General features: G+C 51.7%; 1 protein-coding gene and 1 long non-coding RNA gene across 5 annotated transcripts; both read right to left on the reverse strand.

Annotated features, from left to right (window-relative positions):
* Positions 1-5547: 5547 nt before the first annotated feature.
* Positions 5548-22409, reverse strand: CXCL12 (C-X-C motif chemokine ligand 12). 4 transcript variants are annotated; one of them, XM_017891728.1, is made up of 4 exons: positions 22250-22409; positions 18061-18178; positions 15977-16063; positions 5548-5566 (listed from the first exon to the last, which is right to left on the reverse strand). In XM_017891728.1, the coding sequence occupies exons 1-4, from the start codon at positions 22308-22310 to the stop codon at positions 5563-5565; spliced, it is 270 nt and encodes an 89-aa protein (XP_017747217.1). In that variant the 5' UTR covers positions 22311-22409; the 3' UTR covers positions 5548-5562. The 4 variants fall into 4 exon arrangements, with proteins under 4 accessions (XP_017747217.1, XP_017747216.1, XP_017747215.1 ...); XM_017891727.1 differs by lacking the exon at positions 5548-5566 and adding an exon at positions 7515-10694; XM_017891726.1 differs by lacking the exon at positions 5548-5566 and adding an exon at positions 10701-13387.
* On the reverse strand, positions 7515-10418 carry LOC108541958 (uncharacterized; the record flags this gene model as incomplete). Its single annotated transcript, XR_001889128.1, has 1 exon — positions 7515-10418. It is a non-coding gene; the product is annotated as an uncharacterized LOC108541958 (long non-coding RNA).
* Positions 22410-22840: the final 431 nt, after the last annotated feature.

Below are 22840 nucleotides of genomic sequence, written 5' to 3' on the forward strand. Positions count from 1 at the left end.
TAAATGGATTCTCATTTAAAGCCCAGAAATATCCTTGGGTCATCCAAGGCATACCATGGACCTCAGCCTGGCAGCTCCTGTGCTGCCACCTCTGCCAGGGTGCCTTGCAAACCACAAGAGAAGGTTGTTAAGTGTACTGGCTCCAAACGGCTCAAGGATGGGCTCCTGCCTCCCATATCCCAGCTCTGAGACGTGGGGCTCATGGCTGCTCTGAAGCTCCGTGTCTGTGTCCATTACATGGAGAGGGCTGGTAGCTCATGGGATTTTTGGGACAACTGGAGGACATCGTACCTGAAAGTCCTGTGTGGGCCTGGCAGGCACAGGCTGCCCTGGAAGGTGCATGACCTAGGTGTTGGTCTGTCCCTAGCAGGAGTTCTGTCCTGAACTAAGGAAACGTGCAGTGAATGCATTAGGCTCCATTTCCCCTTGGCCTCCTGAGCAGGGAGAGGCCCACACAACCTGAAGGGCAGGTGCTCTCTCAGAGAAGGAACTGGAACAAGCTGGTCCCTGGCAGGCCTCCTTCCTCAGCGAAGGCACCAACAGGGCCCTGGAGGGTTCCCACAGTGGCCAGAAAGAGAGCCGCCTCCCCCAAGGCTCAGGAATGCCCAGAATGGTTGTTTCCTCACGGCCTACAAGTCCATGTGACCCAGGCTGAGGGTCTCACGTTCGGGGAAATGCCTGGGAAGGGGAAAGGACAAGGGTAGCCTGTGGCTGCATCTGGGGCCTTCCAGACTGACCAAGGCCGGTCGCTCCTCCTCCCCATCAGCTTGCCTGGCTGCAGCATAGACTTTGGCCACTGCCTGGGAAAGCTGAGCACAGCCACCGGTGCCAGCTACCATCCTGAGCTCTTGGCCTTTCCCTCAGCTCCTCCCTGGAGGCTGGGCCATCTTGCTCAGGTCTGGCTGGGAGCATCAGCCTTTAGGCCAAGCCAGCAGCAGCCAGGGTGGACTGAGGCCTCCACCTGGCAGGGCAATGGGGAAGGCATGGAGAACCCTAGAAGGGAGGCAGGGGTTCCTATGGTTACAGGATCAGGTTTGGAGCCAAACAGACTCATATCCAAATTCTCACTCTGTCACTTCCCAACTGTGTCCATTTTTGGAAAGACTCAGCCTCGGCTTCCAGTACTGATTTTGTGAAGAACTCCACTTGGTGGTGTCTCTTTCCTCTAGGGCCCTGGCTATGTCCTGAGGTCTGGCCAGCCACCCGCTGCCCCATGTCAGGCCTGTGCTGAAGCACCAACAGCAGAGATCTGTTCCAAGGCTCAGGAATGGTACCTGCGGCCACTGTGGTCATCCCCTGGGGCCACCAGCTGCAAAGCCCAAACCAGCTGTGTCTGTCCCAATACTGGCTTGCGGTTTGCACAGGCAGCATGTGCAGGCCCCATTGGGAGCAGGGAAGCCTCGGAAGGGGATGCCTCTAGGTAAGGGATAGTTCTTTAATTTAGGCTCACAGGGAATAAACACTGTAGTGTTTCTCATGTGCTGGGACTCCAGGGGGAAGACCCAGACACAGGGGAGTCTGCAGAAGGAGTAGTGCGGGTAACTACTGATGTACAAACATTGGAGTGAGATGGACTTGGGTACCAGTGTGACCTTGGGTGTGCAAATGAATGCACAACCCTGGAGGTAGTTTCTGTCTTCATTGCAGAGATGAGTGGAGAAAGCGTCCAACATGTTAACTTCCTATTTAGCTATTGTGCCATCATTCCAAATTTATTGTAGTACCTTCTATGTGCCAGTCACAGCAACTGATAGGCAAACACAGCAGACCAAGTCCTCCCTTGCTGCACAGCACAGGGAAGCAGCAGGCAAGAAATGAACAGATGTGGTCGGGCAGTGTGATGGAGAGGAGCAGCAGCAGGAGGAGGCTGGGGGTGCAGCAGCAGGGGAGGAGGGGGCTTCTGCAAAGGCTTTTCTGACAAGGCCATGGTGAGCAGAGGCTGCAGGAAGGGAAGGGTGAACCACGTGATGATATGCAGGCCAAGAGACCACCTGCTGCAAAAGTCCTCTGCCAGGGCTGGGCCTGACCTGTTGAAGTAAGAGAAGGAGGCCAGTGTGGCTGCAGCAGAGAGGACTGAGGTCAGAGACATGCCAGGCTGGTGGGGCAAACCTTTGTAGGCTGTTACACCACATGGGCTGGGAAGCCACTGGAAGGCTTGAGGAGGTGGGTTGCAGCCAGCCATCATCACAAGCCACTTCAGCTGCTTCTGAAAAAGCCTGAGGGTGGACAGTCAGGGGTTAGCACAGTGATTTAAGCAGGAGACCCCCGTGACTTGGACCAAGACAGTAACAGTGAGAAGTGATTGGATTCTGGAAATCTTTTTATGATAACTAATTGGTTTTGTTAATGGTTTAGCTTGGGGTTGTGAGAATAAAATCAATCAAAGATAAATATAAGGGCTTTGGCGTGAGCCACTGAAAGGATGAGTTGCCATTTGCAGAAATGGGGATAAACAGGTGGAAATTCAGAGTGTCATTCTGCATATGGTGCATTTCAGAGGAGGAGCTGGGTGTACAAGTTTGGGATGGAGACAGCACTCTGGAATTCCTTCACATTTCCATGGTGTTCAAGACCAAAAGAACAAGTGAGTACAACTGGTGCTCAAGAAGAGCTAGGGGCCGGGTGCAGTGGCTCCCGCCTGTAATCCCAGCACTTTGGGAGGCTGAGGTGGGCGGATTACCTGAGGTCAGGAGTTCGAGACCAGCCTGCCCAACATGGTGAAACCTCGTCTCTACTAAAAATACAAAAATTAGCCAGGCATGGTGGTACACACCTGTAATCTCAGCTACTCAGGAGGCTGAGGCAGGAGAATCGCTTGAACCCAGGTGGCAGAAGTTGCAGTGAGCCAAGATCATGCCACTGTACTCCAGCTCAAGTGACAGAATGAGACTCTGTCTCAAAAAAAAAAAAAAAAAAAAAAAGAAAAGAAAAGAAAAGAAAACAAAACAAAACAACAAAAAAACAAGATGAGCTAGGAGCACTGAGCCCTGGACGCTGTCACAGTGAGCTGTCTGGAGGAGAAAGAGGAAGCAGCGAAGGGGAATGAGAGGGTGCAAAGCAAAGCAAAGAAACGGGCAAGAGTGGCCTCCTAAAGGCCAACCAGAAAATGTGCTTCAAGGAGGGTGATCAATAATGTCAGGCGATGCCAAGGGACTGAGGAAGCTTAGCATTGATAACTGTCCTTTGGATTTCCCAGCATGGGGCTGACTGGCCTCCTAGTGCCCGAGCAGCTGCAGCGCATGAGCCATAGGGTCAAAATGCTATTGGACGCAGGCTCAACGAAGGGAGAAGTGGAGAGACAGTGGGCATGGGGAACACAGACAACCCTTTTGAGGGCTTGTGTGTGATGAGAAGCAGAGATACCACAAGATGCAGTGGGATATAGTTCAGAGATCGTTTTCAATGTTGCCTTGCTTTGTTTTTGATAGGAGATATTATAACATGTTGGCAGGTTAATGTAAGCAGTGAAAAAATTATGGTGTAGTGGAAAAGGGAAGTCAGGAGAGGCATCCTTGTGCAGGTGAGGACTGCTTGTCTCCACGTCCCAGATGCTGTGGGCCCGGGAGGGGGGGTGATAGCAGCTACAGTGCATACATATTGGATGAGTGGGTGGACAAGAGGTGAAGCTTGTGAAAACCCCCTTCTTCTTCTTCTTTTTTTTTTTTTAACTTTTAAGTTCAGGGATACATGTGCAGGCTTGTTGTATAGGTGAACTCGTGTCATGGGGGTTTGCTGTGCAGATTATTTCATCCACACGTATTAAGTCCAGTATCCATTCGTTATTTTTCCTGATCCTCTCCCTCCTCCTACTCTCCACCTTCTGACAGGCCCCAGTGTGTGTTGTTCCCCTCTGTGTCCATGTCTTCTCATCTTCTAGCTCCCACTTATAAGTGAGAACATGTGGTGTTTGGGAAAACCCCCTCCATAAAGCTCCCTTTCATTCTGTGACAGAGGAAGCCAGATCATGAGCTGCAAGTTGACAAAGGAGAGGAGTAAGAAAGCTTAAGGAAAGGGAAGAAAGTATGGAACAAGCCCCATACTGGGCTGAGTAGAATCAGGCAGCTGAGTATGAATTTTAAGAATGGACAGCAGGGAAGAATTTTTTCTAAGCTCCGATCAGCTTTGGAGGTGCAGGTGCAGGGTGGACTGAGTGAGACTTAGCTGGGGAAGGTTAAACAGCAATTGACAGCTGAGTCCTTCATTCTAGGCCCGGGGCTCTTTCCACTCAGCCGCCAAGTCCACAAGCTTCACTTGCTACCCCAGGCCCCTCCATTCATAGCAAGAATAGGAGGGTTGGGGAGTTCAGAGGCTTCATCTATGGCTTCACTCAGCTTTGTTTCTGTTTGGTTTCATGGGCCAAGAGGTGGACACAATTCCTTATGCTCTTACATGTAGCAAGGCAATGGCCTTGAAATCCAAGAGCAGCTAAGATGGGAACCCCAGGGTTGGGCTCTGACTTGACCAGAGGCTGCCGCCCGAGGCCTGGTGCTGCCTTGCAGCCTGAAGAGTCAGCTTACTCATTAAGTCTGTGAAACAACCATGACTAGGCACTGGCAGGAAACCCTGAAAAGGCATTATGGAGCTTCCTCCTAGTGGGGGATGCCTAGGAGCGGACTCCACCTGAGGACAGCTGAGGACTTAGCTGTCTCCAGTTTGCTATACTCAGCAGATACATAGACTGTGTGGTGGGCCCCAGCCTTCCCTGTACACACCGGTGGCTGTGCCCGAGCTCTCCTAGGCTGACAGGTGTTCACCTGTCTCTCCACAGCGGATGCTGGGCAGGCAGGGTGGGTGCTGCCTGGGTCCTGTGCGCCTTATGTGGAGGCTTCAGGAATGCCTCTGGGTCTTTGATCAATCCTAATGGGTAGCAGGCACGGCTAGGGAATCTGTGTGGTCTAAATCAGGGGTCCCCAGCTCCCAGGCTGCAGACCAGTAGGGGTCCATGGCCTGTTGGGAACTGGACTGCACAGCAGGACATGAGCTGTAGGTGGGGGAGCACTACTGCCTGAGCCCCGCCTGCTGTCAGATCAGCAACAGCATTTGATTCTCCTAGGACTGAGAACCCTATTGTTAACTGCGCATGCCAGGGATCTAGACTGTGCGCTGCTTATGAGAATCTAACTCATGCCTGATCCTCTGAGGTGGAACAGTTTCATCCAGAAACCACATTCACCCCACCCTGCAGTGTCCGTGGAAAAATTGTCTTCCAAGAAACCAATCCCTGGTACCAAAAAGGTTGAGGACTGCTCGTCTAAATGGTCTTTCTTTGGAGCTTGCAAGTTGACCCTGGTGATGATTATTTGAGTGTAAATAGCAGAAATCCTCATTTTAGCTCCAAGACGATTTACTTGGAACACACAGAACCCAAGGCAGGGAGTGCGGCCAGACCTCACCAGGGACCAATGCCCTCCGAGGTTCTCCAGGCCCTCCATGGGAACCCACAGGTTGCTTCCCTCTAGGGCTTCCTGGTCTTGCATCCCCACTTCTCTGAATCTGTTTCAAGCAGTGGAGGCTCCTTCCGCTTCTGTCTCCCGGCGGCCCACACTCCAGAGTGCCCGGTCCTCAGCTGCAGGCACAGAGAAAGGGAGCAAAGCCTGATGCTGTTGAATCACAGCCGTGTACTCCTGTGACAGAAAATCAGATTGGCCTGCAATATGCATCTGGTGTCCACTTCATGCAATCAGCCATGCTGAGGGGACCCCATCACTGTGGGGGTCCAGCTTTCTCAGCTGTGTTTGTGCCTCCCACAAGTAATGGGAATGAGGAGGCTGAAACCCAGTGCCCTGTGCCCCCCGTGCCAGACTCCCTGTGTGAGCTACACCTCCGGCTTCTAGAATAAGTTCCCTTTCCAATTCACAGGAGGATACCACCTGGGCTCTCCATGCCAGCCCTCATGGGCTCAGTAGACCACCCCTCCAAAGAATCCACTTTTCTCAGGTCTCACCTTCACAAGCACTTTTTAAGCAAATCCTCACTGATGCCTAAATTAGGGGTCTTTTCTGTTTTATGCTTCCCTGATGCCTGAATATACCACAATCTATGAAAATACCCACTTCTCACGTGGCAGTCGTCAGACTGCAGGCTTCGTGGAATTAGAGCGAGTGTGTCTTGCTCCCCACACTCCTGCAGTGCAGGAGTGGCATCGCAGCTGTTGTTGGCCGAGTAAATGAGGGGACAGTGCAAGCATGCCAGGACTCAGGCTTTCTTTCTGATGCCAGGTCATTTTGAAGGGTTGGCCCGTTGTTGATTCTCAGTGCTAGGATAGCAGTGTGGTGTGCTGGAGACACAGGGGATATGACCCAGTGACTTCTCCCCATCCTTTATCTGAGGGGCAGGCTCAGCTTCCAGGTCACTTCCTGCTCCCTTGGTCTCTGAGCTTTGTTAAGGGGCTCAGCAGAGGCAGATGTGAGTCTTATTCTAGCTTTGTGGACTCCAGGAAACAGGAGGTGAAGAGAGGGAACAAAATGGGGAACTTTTGGGGTGAGGGGTGGGCTTTGTCCTGTCCCTCAAAAGCTAGCTGCTTCCACACACTCTCCCAGTCTAATCCTCCTGACCCTTGGCAATAATAAGCTTCGGTGTTGCAGCTGGGAGACTGGAACTCACAGAGATCAAGGGATGCATCTCAAATCACAGAGGGAGCAGAGAGTGAATGGGACGCAAGCCCCAGTCTACTGATCTTCCGTGAAGCCTGCACAAGTCCCCTGACACCATGCTGCCCTTCCCAGCCTGCTCTAACCCTTCTCCCTTTCCCAGTCCATCTGCAACTTAGCGCCCACATGATGACCATCCCATTAAGTCACGGGAAGGTTTGGCATGGGATGATGAGATCACATCTGGACCAATGGGGAAGAGGGCTTGGAGGACCAGACAATCTGACTCAGACATTCGGAACTTTCGTGGTGACCTCTCCTTTCCAACAAGGTTGACTGTGGATGACAGAGAATGTGCTAGAGAGTGTTACGGGCTGAACTCTGTGAGGACCAGAGTCCGTCTGTCGGGCTCATCTCCTATGCCCCATGTCCAGGACAGTGCTGGCTAGTCATTGCTAGATGACAGAATAGTGTCTGGCTTCCAGCAGGGTCCCTGTGCAGAGCAGGAAACACACAGAGCATTGGTCCTCAGCAATTATCATCAGGGCCAGACCTCTGTTGCATTCTCCCAGGACTGAGAAGGGCAGTGTGGGTTTCCCTCCTCATAGCTGTCAGTAAATACCTGAGACGCTTGCACAAAACCATCCCTTGCGGAGTAGAGGAGATGCTGACCTTTCAGAAGCAATTCTAGCAAAACCAAAGACACTCAGAGAAAAGGGAGCACCTTTCCCTGCTAAGGATCAGCTGTCCAGAAGAGGCAAGTATGCCTCCAGAGTTCTCAGCTGTGATTAGCATGATTACAATGCCCTGTTTTCCATGAACCACTGTAGCCAGGATTACACAACCCTCAGTTTTGGGTTTGAGGGAAAAAAACCATGTCCAGAAAATTCCAAGTAGTAACACTAATTTCAAACTGTTGGTGGCTACATTTGAGTACAGATCTTTATTAGGAAAATTATAAGTGCATATACATTTTTTCATTGGTATGACTTCAAAGTAGAAATTGTTGTTTCTCAAAGAGTTGTTTCTTATTTATTTATTTTTTAAAGCACACTGCATATAGGAATTGGCCTTCTCCTGGACCATTTTCACATTATCTGGGAGATGCAATTGAAACAATACAATATACAGTATTCGTCACATTTAACACTGAATCCTTCACTGCTCAGAGACTGAGAGTTCAGCGAGGTTGCAAAATAACAAATTTTCTACATGGTTTTGTCAGTGGTCTGCTTAGGGGATTTGGAAGTTTTTAGGGAGTATTTCCCAGGAATGAGGCTCCTTCAGAATGGGTCAGGGAAGCTCTGTAGAGGGATCAGAGCACTCAAATTCTCATCCAGCTGGAAAAGGGTGTAGCACCTGGGAAAGGTGATCAACTCCCAGTCAGGGAACCCATGGTGATAACACCAGTCAGAAGATCACACCATGGAAGGGTCCAATGAGATCCAATGGAAAGACTTAGAACATCTAAGGTTGTGGGTGGTGGGGGAGTAGGGGAACTTTCTGCTATTCAGCCCCTCTGCTCCAAGCTGAACCTTTTGTCTCAGGAAGTAATCTCTAATAACAAGCAGAGTGCCCTCTGGAGCCTCCTCGCTGGTGTCTCAGTGCCTGGACAGAGGGGGACACACAGCAGCACAAACACGTTGCAAAGACTCAATCCCAACACACAGCCAGTCCACAAGCCTCTGGCCCCTTCCTCTGGGTCCTGATGCAGAGCTGGCAGTGAGGGCCTCCAAAGAGGTTACTGGGAGCCCAAGGGAATGTCAGGTAGAGGCAACACCAGGTCCCAGGACAGATGAGGGATCCCTAGTCAACAGCTCCCTGACACACTTGACTAGCAGTTTGAAAGCAAAAAGAGATTTGGATTACAAGAGCCTTTTCCCTTGCAAAGGAAGACTGCATTTAAATGCATATTGCTTTAGCTGGGCAGTCTCCACCAAGGAGCTGATTGTTAGCAGAGGAATTGTTATGCAAATAATCTTCCCTGCAGTTTCTACTCTTATCTATTTTCGCCCATGGAGGAGAAATAGAAATGATTCCTTTCCTGACTTTAGTCAAGATTTAGGGTCATGTTTGTTTCCTCAACCAAGAATTCAATGGTCTAGGTTCATGGATTGGGGGCAGGTAAGTCCAAGTTCTACGTGACAGATTTTAAAATATCTTGGATTACCTGGATAATGGCTGCCCCACTGAAAACTCAATTATACTGCTATAGTGAGAGGTTAATTTCAAAAGGTTTTGAAAGAGTTCTGTGTCTTTATAACTAATAAAGATTCCTCAGGCTCTAGCTTTTCAATGTAACATAGCAGGATTGAGGATTTTAATTTTTGTTTAAGGGACAATTTTGGTTGATGGATTTGCCTTCTGTCATGAAGATCCAATTTGAAATACTTATGAAAATACTTAACACGTTACTAATAACTCTACAGATTATTAAATTCAAAAACATTTACAAATCAAGATTACGCCACTATAATTTACTTCCTACTTCCTACATGTTACACACAGTGTCCTTGCTTTGACTTTCGTGTTTTCCACTTTCTTCATTAATTTTTTTTTAAACTGGGGTCTTTAATCAAAGGGGAAAAGTATTAGTAAGACTGAATGAAAAACAAAACAAAAACCCTCAAGTGCTTGCCTTTGTCAAAAGGGAACATTTTAAGTGGCTTAGTACAGCTCTATTGACTGTCCTCAGTGGAAGGGGAACACTCCAAATGTCAGGCAGGTTGACTTACTCTTTGCACAGCACATCGCTCTCTTAGAGAAATGTCCTGTGGGAAGGGCCCGAAGCACAGGTGACACGCAGAGCAGAGAGGGCCCAGGGAGGAAGGCAGGAGATGATGGCAATGCCAAATGGTGAAGAAGATGAGGTTAGATGTGAATTGGGAAGAAATCTTCATGTCCAGGATTGATTATTTTATGGGCTGGGTTTTAAAAACCAAAAACAAGTTGTGAATGCTTGTTTTCTGCAAGCACTGCTGGGCTTGGCCCTAGTTTGAAGGTACTGACAGGTGAGGGAGCACTGATGGGGCAGCAAGCCTCTGGGGTCAACCCTGGTGCACACCAAATTCCCTTGGGCTTTGCCCATGGACCCACCATGGTTTTGTGATCAGTGGGGGAACCAAGGTAGTTCACCCCAAAGGAACACGGCTCTGATCAGGACTGCACTCTAAGGGGAATCTCATTGCTCAGTGGCTCCACAGGGGGAACAGTGCATGCATCAAGACATTGGTCACAGAGGAGGATGCTGGCTTTGAACAAAAACACAAGATTGGACAATGGACAATATTTCAAACAAGACACAGATGTGCACAGTTTTCAGGTAACACAAGACATTTTCATTTCCTGCTTGGTGCACAGTTTATATGAAAGCTTTGGTCCTGAGAGTCCTTTTGCGGGGCCATGGAGACAGTCGTGGACACACATGATGATGGATGAGACACAGAATGATGAGCAGAACGTGGAGGATGTGGAGGTACTCGGGATGAGGGCTGGGTCTCACTCTGTCCTGACCTCACACTGCTGCCTCAGCTCAGGGTAGCCCCGCTGCCCTCCCAGAACAGGCAGACTTGGCTCCCATGTGGATGGAGAAGTGGGTGAGCCTCCCGTGTGGCCCTCCACCATCCCATCCCAGAGAGAAGCCTTCACTAGGCTTTACCCAGGTTGACTGGTCCTGGCACCCACAGGCATCCCTCCTGGTGGTTCTCCACCCTAGGGCTGACCATGGGGGTGAGGTTCCTTCAGCCCAGTCTCCCCATCTGCACAGCTCAGAGAATACAAAACCCAGGAGCCCTGAGTCAGAGGAGCGGCTCCATGGAAAGACACTCTAATAAGGCAAGTATAATAATGGCCTTAGTCTAAGCTCCTATGTGTCACCAGTGACACTGAATAATCAAACTAAATGAAAAATAAATGTCATGTATTTTGCTACATAATCAAATGGTGAAAATACGGCAAAGTGTGCAAAACAAAGCCCTTGGCGATGCCTGGGACCCTGCCCTGGCAGGGGAGGCTGTGGCAGGCCCTTCCCTAACACTGGTTTCAGAGCTGGGCTCCTACTGTAAGGGTTCCTCAGGCGTCTGACCCTCTCACATCTTGAACCTCCTGTTGACAAGAACAGAGGGAAACACCATTAAGGCAGGTCCCCCACACCCAGCTGGCTCCTGCAGGGCGACTGCCTGCGTGGAGGCCCTGGGGCCACTCCTACTTCCAAGTTGCCACCTTGGCCATGCATCTCCCTTCAGAGGCCCTGGGACAGCAGAGGGGAGGGGAGTGCGAGACGCAGCCAGGCTGAAGCGGAAGGACCCATGGACAGCAGAAAGCAGAGAACAGACACGTGGCAGATGCATGAAGGCACAGAGAGGCCCATCAGAGTGGTCACACAACGGGGACAGGGCACACTGCTTACCCGGCACTGGCGTGGGACTGAGGCTCAGGATGCTGCTGCCCTGCATCCTGGCCTCGGCTCTCCCAAGAGACACTTTCATGGCTTCCAGTAACCCCTCGCCCTCGGAGCCTCTCAGCCAGGGGCCATGCCACTTCAGGTGGCCCCAGGTGGGGCTGCTGGAGGTGGCACAGGGGTGGGTGCACAGGCGGCCAGGACCTCCCAGGAGGAATGCATGCTGGACAGAGTAGTGACCATGGTGTACCCCTCATTTGGCTCTGACTGGTGTGAGCACTTCCTAGTTTCAACCCACCAGGAATCCTGGTCAGGCTCTTTGCTCTTCCACGGCGACCCTGTCTTCAGCAGTGGGTGTACCACCTGCTCCCAGGAGCTTCATAAGCCACTTGTAAGCCACAGTGAGCCCCCAGCATGCGCAGTCACATCAAGACAGGACGGACCTTGCATGCGTTCTCAAGGTGGGACCCACTCTCAGTCCCTGCAGACCCTGCTCCCCAGGAGGGGGACGGGAGGGAGGCAGCATTGCTTGTCACTGCAGCAAGCAGTTTGTATCCTCAGGCAGCCTTAGCTGGGCCCTCTGTCCCTAGGGAGCCAACAGCTTTTCATGCTGACCAGGACAGACTGGCCACCCCTCCCCAGGCACAGAGCCCTACCGCATGTGGAGTCCAAAGAACACAGCCAAGTAGGGGGGCACAGGTTGGCCCTCTTGGGGCGCTTTTGTCAGAGTCCCATGGACCAGAGCAGCTACTGGCTTCCACGGGAAAGTTGGCAGCCCCAGGCAGCCCACCCAACAGCCCTGTGCCTTAAGACGTGGGGAAGGCAGAAGACTAGGGCACCCCTGAATCCAGGGCTCAGGCCTGTTACCCCCAGTGCTGGCAAGCGGAACGTAGGCCTGGAGAGTTGTCCAGATAAAAGGGATAGTGGCTGGAAACAAAGGCCTTTGGCTGAAGCATCCTAGGACGCCTCCACAAGGAGGAGAAGGCATGGCTGTGATCACAGGGAGCTCATTAAAGCTCAAGGGGACACGGCGCTCCGACTCGGGGTGTGTCTGACATGCAGGGGTCTTGGTGGGTTTTCTCCTGAATTCCATGTGCTCCATCCTCCAACCACTTCCTCTTTTTGCATTTATTAAAATTATGACCCGGGTTCGGGGTGCAGGGTGGGCAGGTGTTTATGTGAGGTGGAGAAGGGCTGAGAAATTCAGTGCATCCTTTTTCAGAGCACTACTGAAATGGGGGCCTTGCTCTTCCATCCTCCCAGGCCAGATTAGAGAAACTTGGCAAAAAATCTCACATATACATCTACATGGGCAGGGACGGAGGGTGCAGGAAAGTTCTAGAGCTTAAGTAGTATTTGCTTTAGGCAGATAAGGTATTTCCCATGAATGAGGACTGAGGCAGCTGCGCCGTGCAGCCGAAGCACACGCCATCACACAGGAGTCGGGAGGGGACAGGCTGGGATCCCCAGGGATTCAGGACCCTTGCAAAGTTCCATAGCGCATCTGTCCTCCACGTGGGGGACCTGTTTAAAGACTCTAAAGAGAATTGCCCAAAAAGGAGCTCCCTGAGAAGTGTTTCCACATCTGCTCTCTGAAAATGCAGCATTCCCTCCGGCTCACCCCACACAGTTTGCAGAAACCCACCCGGGCTTGGGGATAAAGCCACTCCCACAACCCAGGAAGGAGGGGCTGAAGAAGCCCCTTTCCAGGTGGCAGAGTGGTGGAGGGAAAGGCAATGGGTATTTGGAAAAATCTAGGGCCTAGGCCTGAGAGTCAGTCAGTTTTCACCTTTCCTGAGGGCCACAGAGGGGTGGCACACCCCCTTCCTGGCAAGGCCACCTCTACTGGGCTAGCAGGCTGCCCTGCACACTGGCCAGGTGGCCACAACCTGGTCTCCACAGGAATGCAGACTGCAAGTGTGTGGAGCTGGTGAGCTCCCCAGTGACCGTCGGCCTTCTAAGAGAGGAAGTGGAGGCTGGGCTGAGGGGCTCAGCAAACCTGGGCATTCCTGGAGCTCCCAGGCTATTCTGGACAGAGTCCTGAGCACACAGGCTCCGCATCACAGACCCCTGCCCCAGTCTCTGCACAACTACTTTCTTCATAACTTAGCAGACCAATAAGGGCCTTTGAAAGCACATAAATACAGAAGCCAGTGTGGCCGGCAGGGCAGCAAAGCACTGCTCCCCCACGGAAGTCTGAGACCCTGCCCGGTCTGCATGGGGGTCTGTCCTGGAGGAGGATCGAGCACATTTACAAAGCGCCGAGAGCAAGTGCACTGTGGTCCATCTCGAGGTGGCAGATAACTAGTTTTTCCTTTTCTGGGCAGCCTTTCTCTTCTTCTGTCGCTTCTTTTTTCCTATCTTTTCTTTTTTCCCCACTTTTTCTTCTCTGCGCCCCCTTAGATAAAATTAGTAGAACCATTAATAATGTGCAAATAAACAAAAGTTCGTCTCAGTCTGCATACGATTTAACACTGGCCCATGTACCAGTTAAACTGTGCTTTCAGTCTCAGACCTGGAGGCCCCTGGTCAAAGCACTGTTTATCAGTGATTTACTAAAATAAATTGGACATTTCCTTCCATTCAAACAAATGTTCCATGGGCTCCTAGAACACCTTTGTGAATGGGTTACAGTGACTGCCCATCTACCAACCTGAATCTGGTTCCCACTGGGGACAAGGAATCCACATCTCAGGGTACACCCAGGGCCAGGCTGGCCATTGTGGTCCTTGTCACCTTGCCCTGCCCTGCTCTCATGGGACTTTTTCTCCTCAATGCAGGGCTGAACTCTTAGCTTTCTCTAAGAAATGCCTGCATTTGGACATTTGGAGGCTACGGGCCCCAGGTTCAGACTGCCATTTGGAAGAGGAGAAAAAAGGCAGTGGTCCCACCTTCCCCTTTCTAGACGCCTGTGAACACTCCTGGGAATGAATGCAATTGTTCTGGAGAGCAAGGGAGAGAGCTGGTTAGCAGATTTTTATTAGAGCAACTGGCTCGTGACTGTCACATTAAAATGATTCAAGCTGAATGGTATTTAATGATTTATGGGGTGAGGCCACCTGTCCCTGTGAAAGCTTGATATTAACCATGGCCTGGAGTCATGGGATTTTTACATGGGAAAATGTGAAAGGTTGGTATTACTAGGGTTGAGTCTCTGGGGATTACATGGGGATGTTAGGAGAACCGAGGAGGAGGAGGGAGGGAAGAGGAATTAGTGAGTCAAATATTATTCTTCAGAAAACCAGCACTACTATTTCAATTGGGTTAAAAAAAAAAAAAAAAAAGATCCAAAAACTTGAGCTGCAGATCTAATCTGCTCGTGAGAAAAAGCCCATACACTGTCACACATGGGCTGTGAGAAGGGGTCTCAGGCACCTGACCGCAGGCAGGCTTAACTGTATAAACCAGAAACTTCTATGAGCTCCATCACTAACAACTAATGAATTTTATTTCAGGTAAATAAATTCCCACATACAGTAGGAGGTTTATACCATGAAACAATTAGCATTTTATTGCTAGTGCATATAATGTCACATTTGATACAATTTTAGTACAAGTGAAAAAATACACTGTGGCTAACATTGAAAAGCTGCAATCACATTTATATATCATATATATTTCTTTACAAATTGCCAGTAGTTTGAGATAATAGAGAAGTATAAACTACTGACATTCATATGGCTCCACTTCAAATATATGAATTGTTCGACTATAAATATATTCTGAAATACATTTGTTTTCTAAAGAAACGTAAAAAAAATGTGCACAAAAATATATATAAAAAATGCCTTGCAAAAAGTTACAAATAACACCAGGACCATCTGTGGATCGCATTTATGCATGGAAATGTCATCTTGCCAACAGTTCTGATTGGAACCTGAAACCCTGCTGTGGCTTCAGGAGGGGGCAGTGGCAAGATGCTGGTTTATTCATTGATTTTTTTCACTTCTGATTTCAGAAGCCTCAGAGTTTGTAGTGCCTCCATGGCATACATAGGCTTCAGAGGCAATCACAAAACCAAATCGCTCAAAGCGAGCTCTCAGATTTAAAATTGCGTTTGATTCTGTAAAGACTTGTCTTTTGTGGGTAAGCAGGGGGACCATCACACATCCCCAGGACAGGGCCAGCTCCATTCGGGAGGAGGCCAAAGACAGATCTCACAGAGGGCCCGAGCTGGGGGGCAGGCCCTGGGAGGAGAGGGATGCAGGGCACGAGGCCCAGCGATCACCCTCTTCCCGGCTGGTGCGGCGCTGATCAGGCTACAGAAATGAGAAGCAGAAGCGGGATTAAGCATGCTCTCGGAGTCGGGGAGAGGGTGGGAATAGCTGGGAGAGGGGTCTCTGAGCACAGTCCCAGTGACAGTGGCTTCTACATGGAGCCCACAGAGCCAATCACTGAGGTTGAAAGAGGAGGTGAAGGCAGTGGCAGTACCCAGCCCCGGTTGGTATCTGAGCGCCATAGAGGCCTTCCTCCTGGGAGGGGCGCTGCTGCAGGAGCCTCAGCGTCTGGAGGAAGGATACTTTTTGTAACTCCCTGTTGAGCCACCACCTGACTGTGCCCAGACTCCCCAGGGGAGCAGAGGAGATGCTCCAAACAAGCCAAATTCAGATCTTGAAGTAATCGTTGGTTTAAAAAATGAGAATGAGAATGATGATTGTGATGATCATGAAGGAACTAACTGCTTGGAAATGCTATTGATAATACAATTTCTTTCTTAGAAAAACCCCAGTAGTAAAAGCTCCAACGTGCACGGGTACAGGGCATGGATGAATACAAGCTGCAATATCATACCGTATGCTATAAATGCGGTGTCTAAATGCTGGCAAACCTCAGGCCCGATCCCAGATCAATGTGCCCACCCCACACACACACCCGGTCCTCATGATTAAGGCCCCCTCCCCCACATCTTTGCCCTTTCATCTCTCACAAAGTTTTAGTTTTCCTCAAGTGGGTCTAGCGGAAAGTCCTTTTTGGCTGTTGTGCTTACTTGTTTAAAGCTTTCTCCAGGTACTCCTGAATCCACTTTAGCTTCGGGTCAATGCACACTTGTCTGTTGTTGTTCTTCAGCCGAGCTCTGTGAAAACAGAATGGCAACAGTGTGCAGCTGCACAGGAGGAAGGCGCTGCTGCAACGTGTGCATCCGCTCCCCCAACACCCATCTAGGGCCCTTGCTGGCACCCCGTGCTCCACTTGGCATGCTCAGGCTCCAGAGGTGCTCCCGGTGTGCTGGGGAAAGCTCGGCGCTGGCAGTGCAGGAAGTTCCATTGCAGAGACACGGAAATGGGAACAGAAGTCTTTCCGTGGCGGTGCAGGGGGAATTCATGTAAGGGAGCATTTGAGCTGCCTTTGAAGGGTAAGTAGGAGCTTGGAGAGTAAATAAAGGAGAAGGGAAAACCAGAAGCAAATACACCAGGGGGGTTATCAAAGCACGCAGAGGACACTGAGGAAGGGGAGGACAGGATGCTCTAGGCGCCTGTGGAGGGGAGAATGGAGAGCAACAGATGAGAGGTTTATTTGGATGGGTCATCTTGATAGACATAGGGCCAACTTAAGGATGGGCGTGAGGAAGCCTGGAGGCAGGAGGCCTCCAGAAGTCACCGCAGTCTGACCGGGAGGGTGACCAGCCAGGGAGGAGAGGGGCAGTGCAGGTGGCTTACCAGAAAATAGTTTCTAGAAAGATTTTACAAGTTCACTGAATGTTTCTTGGTCTCATTTGTTTTTAAGTTCACACTCTCAAGAGCTTCCCTACAGGCAAATTCCTGGGGAAGGCCTGATTCATCTCTCTGGATCTCTTGCCAGAAAGCCCTAGGGGCCAGGGAATGTCACACAGCCCAAGTACTTAAGGGTCTTGAGGACAGCTAAGCCCCAGCACAGTGGCTCAGGGGCACCCAGGGAGTCTTCAAGCAGCCTGTCCATTAGGTGAAGAGGGTTACAGAGGTGGGTGTGGCTCGGAGCAACCCACTTTGGGGTGCAAATCTAGGCCCTGCCATTGTTAATTTAGTGTCTGTTCAGAACTGAGAATTGTATTTGGCATTTTCAACTTCAAGCAGGTCCATGCTAGCTAAATTCAGTATCTTTAAAATACTCTTCACAAGAGATAAAGTATCATGTTGTAGACAAAGTACTGAAAAAACATTCATATTCTAGGGCCCTAAAATATACTGTAAATAACAAACACATTCAAGGCAGTAAAGGGTTAACTCAAAACTAAAAACAGTTTTCTAAAATCAAAACTAAAAACCATTGGTGTTGGGTGGAAAAGTCTTTGGGAATTTGTAGCTTTGGTTCCAACTGCTGTCTCCCCACTCCATTTTTTGCACTAGGACTTCTGAGCAATCAAATCCTCTCCAAGAGACTCCCTGAGCCCTTGCTTCCCCGTGTTCAGACACAGGACTTCGTGAGCATGAGAGGGCCAAGCTATAGGCTTTCAAGCACATGGCTTTCTTCGTGCACTTCTTGCGGTTTTCTGTACCCAGCTGAGATTCTCTTGTCTTGTGGATGTGTGATTTTGGTCTTTGTTTCCCAAATGAATAAAATCAAATGTTAGCGGCTGCCATCCACACCAAATAACACCAAAACCTCATATGTTGTACTTGAGAAAATACAGGTAAGTGAGCTGAAAATGTTGAAGCTTCACCCAATGGTTAAAGAGGACTTAAACTGAATTTAGGTCTTGTGAGTTAACGTAGGGCACCGGATCCCTGAAACTGGCAGGCAATTTATCACTGTTATTAACTAAGGGCTGCCTAATTTAGTAGGCTTCAGTCAAAACCCTGGCGAAGCCCATAGTTTCTCCAGCATCTAGCTGTGCTGTGCTGAAGAAAGGAGGTTTGGAAAGAAGAGAGAACTACTACCAGCACAGCAGGGTGTGCAAGCCAAGAGCAGCTTTTAAAATTCATGCCTGGTGGCATACTAAAGGTCCTCATGGTAAAAATAGCTGCCACTAATTATGCCAAGTTCAAGGTTGGACACTTGGCTTATGTCACTTCTACACCTTTAACAAGACTTGGGTTAGATGTTACTATGTTCGTTAGATGCAACTTTGTTCGTTACATGATGTTCAAGACTTACACAATCTGAAGGGCACAGTTCGGAGTGTTGAGAATTTTGAGATGCTTGACGTTGGCTCTGGCAACATGGCTTTCGAAGAATCGGCATGGGCATCTGTAGCTCAGACTGACAGGCTTCCCTAGAAGAGGTAAGGAGAACAAGGCACTTGAGTACCCTGCCAGATTTTGGTAATGTGTGTCTGGGTCTGCAGCAGTTGGTGCAGCCATTAAGGATCAAGAGACGGCATCACCGGGGTGAGTTCCAGGTTACTGGTGCATTTTGGGAAAGACCATCTCCTCAGGCAGCACAGTGAGTTCTGGCTGAGCTCAGACTCAGCTTCTACAGGGCAAGGAGACTAACAGGCCTGGGGAGAGCTGGACCCTAGATGAGGGGGGAGATTAAATTAGAAGCCACCTGCTCAGTGTCTCAAGGTAAAGGTAGTAATTATAGGAGATAACGGTTTCAGTCCAAGGTACTGAGATTCCCAGTTACTCTTTGTAAAATAAATTCCTCAAGGGACAACTAAGAAAGATCTCTTTACTCAGGGAAAAGGAAGGGGGACAAGAGGCTCCAGGCTCTCTGGCCTCTCTCCTCTGGCCCAGGCCTCTAGCCAGCAAGCACAGTAGCGCTCAGGAATGCTGCCCTCCCCAACCCCACAGCCCCCTCCTCACATTCACCTAAAGCTCTGGAAGGCACAAAAGAATCCTGGCTGGCTTCCTACCTGTGAGTCCCCTGAGAGCAGGCTAAGGGCCCACCTTCTGCCCAGCACTTCCCCCAAGGCTTGGAGATTAGTGGAGCTGGAGTCAAATGTGGTTTTCATTGCCTAGGCAGGGATTCTGTGGCCTCAGGAATTGTATTAAGATCTTTACAAAATCACCAATTTACAAAATGCCATAATTGACACTCATTAGTGTAAATTAGCAAGGGGCTCCTGCAGAACCCACTGCTCAACCTTTAAATATAGAATTGCAAGCCCTGGAGGGCTGGGATTTGTGTGTGCTTTTTGTTTTTTTTTGTTTTTTTTCCTCGCAGATTGTATCCAAGCCCCGCTTAATACCCCAAATTATTTGAACTTGTGGATCCTTTAATCAGAGATTAAATGTATGTCCAAGAATATTTAGTCCAGAGATTTTTTTTTCTTTTTCTTTTTTTTTTAACCTTGCCTGTTTATAAAGTTCTGAGAAGCCTCTGTCTGAAGTTCTGCACCTTTGGGAGAGAATGCTGGGGAAGCAGGAAGAAATCTTGAGTAAGGGGCTCATTTTATTTTATTTTTTTCTACAGGCTGCAATCAATTGAGGGATGATGTGGACTAGGAACAGCAGTGTGTATTTAGCCACCAAGTTGCAGGAAAAGGGGACCACTTGTCCCCCCACTTCCTTGTCCCCTGGACCAAATGCAACTCCCTGAAACCCAGGAGAAAGTCAAACATCAGGTTGCTGGTGACTCATGGCACTGGAGAGACCCAAAGCAGCCTTCACATTTGTACCTGATCTAACTCCAGAAAGGCACCTCTGGGGCTCGTTTCCAGCAGCTGCACTGGGACCCTGCAGGGGAAATCTGCACTGCACTGTAACCAGATCACCTGGGAAAGCCACCACCAGGGCCCCGGCCTGCAGCCTGGGTAACTGAGGAGCTAAACGCTCCTCTCTGAGTGTTGTGCCTCCAGGTTTCCCTGGATTTCTTTTGGGCCCTTCCAAGCTGAGGCAGGGGGTGGGTTGGGGGTGGACAGGAGAATAGGAGCCCAGCAGTGAGGCACAAGCCCCCCCACCCCGCCCCCAAGCAACAGTGAGCTTGAAGGTATGCAGCCAAGGGCAAATGCCGCAGCCGCCCCCGCTGGGGTGGGTGGGGCTGTGACTCTCCAGCGCCCAGAGAAGAGAAGCTCCTCTGGCTCCCCTAACCAAGCAGCGGTGATCAGGCCAGAAATGAGAACCTATTCAGAGCTCAACACACAGGCGCACTCTCCTCTCCCCCTACACCCCCCGGGATTATCCGTTTCCTTCAAAAGCAATTCTTGTTTCTACTCCCAGGACCTAAGGCCCGCCTGTCAAGCAGCGAATTTCAACAGGTCTTTTTAAAGTGACAGAGCCCCCAGGTGTGCTTACCAAAAGAACAGGGTTTCGTGTGCACCTCATGTGCTCTTTCCTCCAGCTTTTTGTCAGTAAGACTAACTTTCCCAACCGTTCTGGATGTAAATCCGTGTACTAGCAAGAATCCTGACTGGCTCTGATGGTACCCGGGATTTGGGACCCGGTGAGCCTGGCTCCAGGAGTTTTCAGAAAGCCTTCCAGTCTAATGCAGAGACAGGAGCCCAGCTGGCCCCTCCAAGCAGGATTGGGAAGGGGGCCCACCCTGAGTTTAACCCCGGGAAGCCCAGGAGCCCAGCTGCCTGACGGAAGTCAGCCAGTGGGGGAGGGGCAGGACCCCTGGCCGAGCTCTCTCTGTATTGCAGCTTAAGGACTAACTGTGGGGCCAGAGGGAACACAGGCACTGCGAGGTGAGGGGAAAAAAAAAAAACAAGCATTCTGGCGATGTGTACAAGGAGAAGCAGACCTGCCTGGAGCCTGGCCCCTGCCCTGGTTACTTGGCTGCCAGTGGGGCAACTCTGAAGGCCATGTCACCCTTCCCAGGCCAAGAGGAGTCTGGGACGGACCCCACGTCTCTGTGCTTCCCCCAGGTCAGCTGCACCCATAACTCAAGGACCGGGGTGCCTCATTCCAAGCCCCTCTCCAGCCCTCTAGGGGAGGGGGCAGCACCGTTTCCCAGAGCGGTGCACTGTGACACCTCCACCCTCATCCCACCACTCAGTCAATAACCGCCCAAACCAGAGCCCTTATAGGAACAGAAGAATATCCAGCAATAAAATCTAGAAACATGCCCCATGACTTGTGGGGTCAGTGTGGAGACACTGCCTCAGGGACTTTTCAACAACGACAAACATTCCCAATTGCCTTCAGTCTGTGTCCTGAACACTTCTCAGGCAGTCCGCCACGACCCCGGGCGGCCCAACCTCTCCTGCCCGGCTCAGCTGCGCTGGCCCTGCTCACTTCAGCGCGCAGTCCACGGCCAGCGAGGACGCCGGGGCTGCGTCTGCACGAACCCAATCGAGGGCTTGAGGCGCGCTGGGCCCGTACAGCCCGCGGCTGCAAGATCACTCAGGGTGTCCTTCAACTCTTTGCAGGAAATTTCGCAGCCAAGGAAGCGCAGCGGCCTGAGCTACAGGGTTTCGTCTCGTGTGTTCAGAGGCAATAGTTTATTTTGGTTTGCAGCGGTGTCCTATGACAGGGCAGCGAGTTTCTCTTCAGCGAAAGAAAAGAAAAAAGCCCTCTCCCAGTGAAACGGGACACCACGGTTCCCAGTGGCTTAGGGCCTTGGAGATTGAACTTTGCTGCAGCTCTCATTTGGGGCAAAGCGCTTGGCCGGCTGGTGACAAAAGCGCCTATCTGCAGGTGTGTTTGGGGAGCTGGGCAGGGGGCGTGGGAGGCCCAGAGGGTCCCTAGGCCTCTCTCAGGTGAACCCGAGAAGAGGCAGGGAGGTAGAGGCTGGACGCGCGCCCAGATCCGCGTCGCTGCGGACCGCGGAGCTGTGCAGAAGCGCGGCCTGGCGGGTGGCACAAGCCCGACAGCTGCGCCGCGCAGCCCGCCCGCGCCTGGCCCAGAGCCCCGCGAGGGTGTGGGGAGAGGATAGGCTTCGCAGGGAGCCGAGGCTGCGCGGCTGCATCGGACCTCACAGCCTCGAGTAGCGGCATGAGGCGAACTTTGCAAAGCGCACTCTCACCATGCACCGCCCTACCTCCAGCACTGTGCTCAGCGGGACCTCGGAGCCCATTCGCCGCTGGAAACCAAGCTCCGCGCCGGAATGCAATGGCTGGGGGTGTGGGCGGGCAGGGGTCTGGGATCCGCGACTCCCCACCTCCGCGCCTTCCCGCGCCAGCCCCGAACCCTCCCTCGGGGCATTCCTGCCCAGTTGTCCCGCCTGACCTCGCTCTGCAGCCAGCCTGAGGTCGGGCGGTCGCTCTCTGCAGGTCACAAAGCCTCGGCGCAAAAGTAGCTTTGGACCCGACACCGCCGGAGCTCCCAGCGAAGCGAGCTGCCTCCACCCCCACTGTGCCGGGAGGCTCAAACTGCGGACGCAAGCAGAGGAGTTGTGGCTCTGCGCCGGGGGGAGCCGGAGCTCAGACCCTCGCCAGGGCCTCCCCGCCGAGGGCACTCACCGTCGCTGAGGCAGAGCGTGGTCAGCACGAGGGCCAGCACGACCACGACCTTGGCGTTCATGGCGCTGGCTGGCGGGGGTATTAGCGCGGGTCGCGGGCCGGACGCAGAGCTGGCACTTCGGCTAACAGAGAGTGAAAGTGCGGCGGTGGGAGGCGCGCGTCGGGCGCTTTACATGCGAGAGCCAGGCGGGGCGGGGCGGGGCGCACGGCGAGGGGCGGGCCCGGAGCCGAGTGCTGGCCGTGGCCGGGGTCTCTGAGGCGCAACTCCCTCGGCGGCGCCCCCCACCCCTCCCCCTCGCCCCTCCTCCGCGCCCGCTGCGCTCCGTGGCCGCAGTGCGCTCCGGCCTTTGACCTCAGGCTCCGCTGGGCCACGCACCGCAGGCCCGGTCTGCAGTGAGGTCCGCAGCCTGGGTGACGCCGGCTGGAGGGCCGCTTGTTGTCCCTGTGACAGGGCCCCGCTGGAGAGACTGAGGACCTTAGGAGGAAAGTGGGGCGCGCGTGGAAAGCTGCAGGATGGGGCCTTTCGATGGCAGGAACTGAATGAGAACCTATGAAAAGCAAACGAGTTGCTCCCGGGGCTGAGGGACTGCT

Source organism: Rhinopithecus bieti, unplaced genomic scaffold, assembly GCF_001698545.2.
Source record: "Rhinopithecus bieti isolate Rb0 unplaced genomic scaffold, ASM169854v2 scaffold_20310, whole genome shotgun sequence".
In the NCBI taxonomy this organism is placed as follows: Eukaryota; Metazoa; Chordata; class Mammalia; order Primates; family Cercopithecidae; genus Rhinopithecus; species Rhinopithecus bieti.